The sequence below is a fragment of the Aquila chrysaetos genome, chromosome 9 (assembly GCF_900496995.4).
Source record: "Aquila chrysaetos chrysaetos chromosome 9, bAquChr1.4, whole genome shotgun sequence".
Classification (NCBI taxonomy): Eukaryota; Metazoa; Chordata; class Aves; order Accipitriformes; family Accipitridae; genus Aquila; species Aquila chrysaetos.
In genome coordinates this window covers 20,679,467-20,686,398 of record NC_044012.1, presented here as the reverse complement: position 1 = coordinate 20,686,398, position 6,932 = coordinate 20,679,467, and the positions used below count along the sequence as shown (strand labels likewise).

The 6,932-nt window shown below is 41.0% G+C and overlaps 1 protein-coding gene across 2 annotated transcripts; it reads right to left on the bottom strand.

Annotated features, from left to right (window-relative positions):
• Positions 1 to 882: 882 nt before the first annotated feature.
• SLC7A6OS (solute carrier family 7 member 6 opposite strand) lies at positions 883 to 6,932 on the bottom strand. Of its 2 annotated transcripts, none has more exons than XM_030026137.2 (5): positions 6,730 to 6,932; positions 5,461 to 5,838; positions 3,381 to 3,581; positions 2,363 to 2,492; positions 883 to 1,891 (listed from the first exon to the last, which is right to left on the bottom strand). In XM_030026137.2, the coding sequence occupies exons 1-5, from the start codon at positions 6,886 to 6,888 to the stop codon at positions 1,770 to 1,772; spliced, it is 990 nt and encodes a 329-aa protein (XP_029881997.1). In that variant the 5' UTR covers positions 6,889 to 6,932; the 3' UTR covers positions 883 to 1,769. The 2 variants fall into 2 exon arrangements, with proteins under 2 accessions (XP_029881997.1, XP_029881998.1); XM_030026138.2 differs by having other exon boundaries at positions 3,381 to 3,578; positions 6,730 to 6,930.

The following is a 6,932-nucleotide window of genomic DNA, read 5'->3' as shown; positions in this document are numbered from 1 at the left end:
AAGCCAGCCTCTTCGGCTAGCAGAACGAGATATACTTCAAAAACATACCTGGAATTTTTATCTTAGTTCAGAATGTTTACCTCAGTTGACCTGAGTTTGTCGACAGGTGCGGTTTTTTTGTGCTTTTAAGTTGAACTAAATCTTGTAATCACAAGATTAAGGCTGAAGCAATGCACACTTCAAATGCTGCACCACATTTGTAGCAGCCACTTGAATAATAGTGAGAATATTTGGATTCTTGCACTGACTCCGTGACCAAGGTTATCCATCTTAAACAAAAAGCTATATGTAATGGCAAATGGTAGTAGATGGTGAAGACTAACATAAAATGGAGCCTTGGGCTACTTTTATGAAACAGCATTGGCATTTAAGATAGTTAAATGCTAGCTGAGGAACTCTGTGCACAGTTGGCATGTAAACATAGAGGGTCTTTTCAGTATTTAATGAAAAATAGCATTTAGCTATTATAATACAGCTTTTTAATCTTGTATATGATTAGAATGAATTCACTACCTAAATTGAGACATCTGTCCAGTGGGCAAGCATAGCTTTAACAGGCTAGGGTTGTGGTATAGGTTAACAGCCAAATTAACCTTTCTGTGAAACCAAGGAAAAAAACCATTTTGCCTCCACTACCTTGACATCATCAGCCAGAACTAACTGACCTAAAGTCACTGCTGCAACCTACAGCTCATGAATGACACTGACCTAACACCCTATTAGCTATTTTTTACAGACTCAAGTGGGAGAGTGCTGAAATACTTTGTGTGTCCAAACAAGCAAGATTAAATAATTGTTTTAAAGATGGATGAATGCAAGTTAAAATGCTGAGATGGCTTCAGCTGTATCAACTCTTATGATCTTTAAATGAGTAAAGAAAACTTAGCCAAAAATTCTTTATTTACAATTTAAATGCACATATATTGTTCTACTCCCATAGTAAAATTACTATTGGAGAGTGATCCAGCAATAAAATGGACAGTTCAAGGCATTTAAATGCTCAAACACTCATAAAGAAAGTAACTTGAAACTTAGGAACAAATACAGTAGAAAGCACTAGGACAGATCGCCTTTTTCTAGGACTTCCACTTGCCATCACAGCAGACATGTTGATCTTCTTGTGAAACCTGACACATTAGTCATGACCAGGAGGGCTGCTGCCAACAGCACCTCCATATATAATGTGGAGGTACTGTCAGTACAGATAGAAATGCTTGGGCATGCAGCTTTTTTTAAAAAAAAAAAAAAAAAAAAAATTCCCTCAGAAGCTCAGCATCACAGAATGGGCAGAAAAATCTATTTTAAAGCATATAGTATCTTTTGCTTGGAATGAAAATTTGTGTTGTCAAGTGGCCATATTCACACCCCTCTGTTTAATACCTACCAGCTGAAGTTGGCTGCTGAGATAGTAACAGCTCAGATGATAGTTAAACGTTTTCCCATTTACTGGAATCCCAATCTACTACCTAATACTCAAGCCTAGTCAGTAAGCATTAGGGTGAACCATGCTAGTCACCAACAGTTTCAGAAGGCAGACAGGCAAAAATTTAGCTTAAAGCTCATCCATGTAAAGATTGGTTTTCTACTGTCCCAATGAGCACAACTTTTACCAGAAAGTGGTTTTCCAGGTTTTTTTTGTGGTGGGTTTTTGTTTTTTTTTTCAGTTCAACATTCTTATGAATAGCCATCAGCAGTTGTCTAGATTTTCAGTTCTACTGCAGCAGTAGAATTTCATCTTCAGTGTGCATTTCATCTTCAAAAAAGGGCTGTTAGTCAGAATCCAAATCCTGGATCTCATCATATCCAAATTCCTGTAGAACCTCCTGTCGGTATTTGTTCCATGTTCTTCTTCTGTAACATTGGTCCTCATCACTGAAACTCTCTTCAGACTCTAAGAGAGAGCATCAACACTTTTAAATTATCCCTTCTTTTTAGTTAAACAAGTAGGTTAATCAGACTATTTTAAGCTTCTTGAGTAACTAACAAATACAAAGTCTAAACAACTTCTGTGTTAGGTGAGGTTTGAATTGTGCTTGGAGTGCACTGGGATGGGGAGTTCAGAAAGCAGAGGCAGTGTTTCACAAGCACATGGAGCCAAGTCACCTATTCCTTCTCAAAACAAGCAATCCTTTGCAATTGCAGCAGCCTGAAATGGAGTTCTTAATTTTGACTTCACAAAAACACTAAGATCCTTTGTAGTTCCAAGAAAGATGATCCTTTTCTAAGCAGATTTAACCCATTATAAGAGCAGAACACAACCCCAGTAGTGCTCAATTAGTTGCTTTTTTAGAAATGGCATGTAAAAAGGGTGAGATTTATATGTGCACAGCATGAAAACAAACAGTATTTATGACAGGCATACCTTTTTCTCCATCACCATCTTCCTCACGTAAGAATTCGTCTTCATCAGGATAATCATTACGCCAGTTATTTTCATCATTTTCATCATCTTCATCTTCATATATTTCCCCTGGAACATGATCATCATCTACCTGCATGTCAACACAAAACATAACATTCACTGTAAATACAGACACTTGGCATTAAGCGGTTTTTCATCTACCTATACAATACTACACAGATCACACAGAGCCAAGAGATATTTATCTACTGCATGCATAAGTAATTCTGCAGTTGCACAAAGCAAACTGCAGAAAGATTTGTGTTGTCAGTATATTCACCATAACATAGTGATCTGCTTTAGGTGAAAAATCAGTTAAGTCATGCATTTACATGTTCCACTTCAGCATTTAAATGCTAAGGTTAATGTCTAAATTAATACTGCTCACTTCAGCAGTAGTGTAATAGATCAATGAAAAGAAAAAGTAGCTTCAGGTTCCCGATATGCAAGTCTATTGATCACAGTACTGATACAATGAAAGACAAAAGCTTACATTTAACTTCCTAACTCCACAGTCACTGAAGGACAGTTCTACTACAAGAAAGTATCTTGTATTAAGATTAAAGTCAAGTCCTCAGATATTGAAAAAGGAGTGTGTGTCCTCTTGCTCCTTTTTTCACTCAACTGTATTTACAACTACATTTTAATTGCTGCCTCCTAATCACAAATGAGATATGTAAACTTAAGTAATTCACTTGTGTGCCAAAATTTATTTGGCAATTTGAAGCCAGAAAATTCTTCTGAGTACCCGAGCACTATCCCTTCAGTTTTCATTGTCATATCATAATTTGTTTGAATCAGTAGTAACCTGCAGAACACAGGACTGGCAGTTACAAAAAGCCTAACACAGAAGTCACTGCGCATACATGTAGTAACTCAAAGGATCTTTCTTGGCATGGCAATTTTTGATGATAGGACTTTAAGCATGTTTATTTGTGACCTTTCTATTTAAGAAAGATCTGTTTTCCCACACCCTTACCAGTTCATATTCTTCTCTATAGGGCTGTACAGAAAGGATATTTTGGATCCAACCAGGGGCTGATGTTTCCATATAGTAGATGTCATAAACATACTCATCTTCTTTCTCATGGTGTTCTTCTTTACCATCGTCAGAAACATTTAAACGCTCACGTATCATCTCTACTGCATTGCAGAGAATCACATCTGGATCAGTCTTCTGCTGAGGAAAAAACAAAATATAAAAAAATGCATATTTCCACTGAAGCCATGCACACAAAGTCTTAGTTACAGCCAACAGTTTTCTTTGTAGACAGTAGCCAACACCTAGCTAAGGATGACATTCTGCAATCTTAGACCGAAACACTTTCCCGTTGGAATGCTGATACTTGGAACATTAGCAACCTAGAACAGAAAGACGCCAAAGAATTTTCCAATTACTGTAGTACTGTGCTGCCACGCCTTGTTTCAGATAATGGGAGAAAACTTCTGGGACAAGTTCATTAGAAACTATTGAAGGGGGTATGACTAATCCTGTACACCTGTTCATCTGTTTCTGATGACATGTTTGTTGACAAGTTTTAAGACAGCCTGTGCTTTGTAGAGCGTTACACTTGCAGCACTGCAGGAAAGATGTGCATACAGTACCATGGATAATATGCAAGCAGACTATAGTATACAAAGTGTGCAGAAGAAACAATGAGAATGTGACAGATTAACAGGAAAAGGCTGACAGGCCCTACAGATACGCTTTTTATTTCCTTTGTTTCCTCACTTCAACATTAACACAAGAAGAAATTTCTTCAGGCTTTCTCCCTCCTAATAAGATGTATTTATTTGCTTTAGTGACCTGCACTTGAAGGTCTACACAGGCAGGTTTTTGCTGCCAGTTTTTCTCTGCTAGAGCTTTTCAGAATGTCTTGTCCAATCCACAGTGGTGTCTCCCAAACTACTCAAGTAATTCTGAGGAACAGCTACACACCAGCCTTTCATTCACTTCTGAATACTTACAGAATGAAAAACAAAGCTTACTCCTTGCTTTCAACGGTTACTACTAGCTCTAAAAGAGTAAGAGGAAAATTCTGATGCTACCTCAGTTTCATTTCTGTTCTTCTAATCAGCAGAGTGATAGGTTACAGTTAACAGATCTCAAACATCTGTTTGAACTACTTGCTTAATAGAAAGCAAGAGTTCATACTAAAGTTTGAGAGCAAAGCCCTGAAATAACCTACAAGAAACACTGAAGAATGACAGCTGGTTGGGCTCTTCCTCACCCGGGTATCTTCTTTAACATGAAGCATTTAAGTATTCCTCAGAGCTGTGATGGGCTGCATAAGTAAAGCATCCACCTGTACTTACATACAGTGAAGGAACTACTAAAGAAAGCATACACCACCCTCTTACCTTCTTTTCCATATGGTTACGAGTCTCTAATACAAAGTCTTCTTAACACTCTGTCTGCAGGGCAACCCTACACAGAAGGCAGAGCTTCTTCATACTTAAAACCATGCTAGATACTGAGCAGATGCTCCTCCAACTGAAAACACAGGTAACTCATAATACCAATGAAAACAGGACGTAGGGGCTTAAGCAGCCTGCCAAACACCTAGAGTTCTGCTAAAAACAAAGTATACAGTAAAACCTTATATGGGAATAGTGAGAAGAGGAGGCTCTAAAATATCTTTTCCTTTAATGAATCTTGCCTACAAGTGACACTCCTAGGCATCTTGGTAGATGAGAAGACATTGAATTAGATTTTTTCTTTTCTAGTTAGAGAAGAAGTTAAAAAAACCTCAGAGATCCACCTGACAGATGAACATGAGAATTTATACATCAGAACATGGTACAGAAAAAACAGGGTGGTACAAGCCCTTCCTGTAGCAGCCAACTCCACGCAGCTGTCTGTCTCAATGTTAGTGCACTTAAGGATCGTCATGAAAGTTACTCCCTGTACAATATTCCAACTTGCAAATATCTAGTTAAAGCTCCTATTAAATAGTGGAATACTTACAATGCAAAAATACTTCCACAGCAGTCTGCCCACATGTACCAGTCAACAGTGACATCAAAGTACTTCAATTACACTAAGTTCGTTTGCTGACCTGTGGGTTTGCAGCAATTACACTGGAGTCTCCCACCACCTCCTCTTCTTGTTCAATATCAAACAACTGGAATTTCCCACAGCAGTCCGAATGCTTATCAACAGCACTGCTCTCCTTTTGTGAAGCATCTTCCGTTGCTTCAGAGTCTGATCTATCACCATCAATCGATGCCTCGCCATTTATGACAGGTGCAACTGTTTCAGTACAGTTAGGTCGATGGCTGGCTATCACACGATAACGGTTTTCCTTCCTTCTCACTTGCTTGGAAGAGCGGAGTTCCTGTATGATTCGCTGAGTGCTTCCTAAAGAGGGTCGCAGACTTTGAGCTGCTTTGTCTTGAGTGATCACTTCTTGAACATATTTCTGAACTGGTTCATTCTGGGTAGAGGAACAAAAAGAAGGAGGAATATAACGACACCATCAACATAGTAAGCCACACTCCTTTCTAGAAGTGATTCGTAACTGCTATTACTGGTGCTTCCTATTTGAGGACTGCGGTACCAGTGTTCCTAACAACATTCAAGTAGCTTCTACTACTGCTTTAAGCAACACAACTATCATCATATTCCCTTGATATGGGGAAAAAAAAGTGTAAGATATTTGTAAATTTTAAGACTGTTTCAATTTGATTTTTAAACAATATATTTTGTGGTACAGAATAACCCTCCAAACAAAAACACGTGCCTTTGGAAGACTGTGATGGTCCTAAATTTAAGGCATAATATCCTTTACAGTCTCCTATAAAGACCAGTTCCCAAGAACAACCACTTTTATTCAACATAAAAGGCTGCACAGTGGATGGAAGTTAGCCTTGTAGGGCTGATGAGCTTCAGCACCTCAAACAGCCAAAATTGAGGCTTCGCTTACTATTCTGTGGTAAGTACAGAAAGGTTAGTGTTGAACACAGCTCTTCACGGTGATCACCGCGTGCTACGTTCCTTTTAACTAACAGCCTGCTCTGCTCGCAGGTATGCTGCTGCTGCTGCGCAACCGGCCGGTCAGAGAGTAGGGAAGGGAAGGCCGCCGTGCCCTTCTTGAGCGGCACAGGACGGCATCTCGCATCGAGACGCTGCTCTCCCGGCTACGAGCAAGGCCTTCGCAGCCACACGGGATCCGGACAGAGGCGCGCGGAGCGCCACCGTAAACCTGGAGAGAGCGCGCGGCTTACCAAAGCCCCTGCGGGAGCACGACGAAGCGCCCCGGCCGCATCAAACCGCCCCCGCCCGCCTGAGGCGCGGCCCCGGCCTACCCCTCCACCGGCCGCGGTACCTTGGAGGACACGGTCGCCACCAGCTTGAAGAGGCTCCTCTCTACCGGCTGGGCGCCGCCGCACTCCGTGCGCAGCCGCTTGCAGGCGAGCAGCAGGGCCTCGGCCGGCTCCGTCCCGCCGCGCTTCCGCTTGACGCGCAGCACCGCTGCCGGCTCCATGGCGCCCGCGCGGCACGGCGGGAAGGGGCGGGCACGGCCGGCGG

Excerpts from the sequence above, each read along its gene's own strand:
- SLC7A6OS (XM_030026137.2), bottom strand. The coding sequence starts at position 6,888 with ATGGAGCCGGCAGCGGTGCTGCGCGTCAAGCGGAAGCGCGGCGGGACG. Across the intron at positions 3,582-5,460 it reads TAATTGCTGCAAACCCACAG|CAGAAGACTGATCCAGATGT; the intron begins GTCAGCAAACGA and ends TTTTTTCCTCAG. Across the intron at positions 1,892-2,362 it reads AGATGGTGATGGAGAAAAAG|AGTCTGAAGAGAGTTTCAGT; the intron begins GTATGCCTGTCA and ends GCTCTCTCTTAG.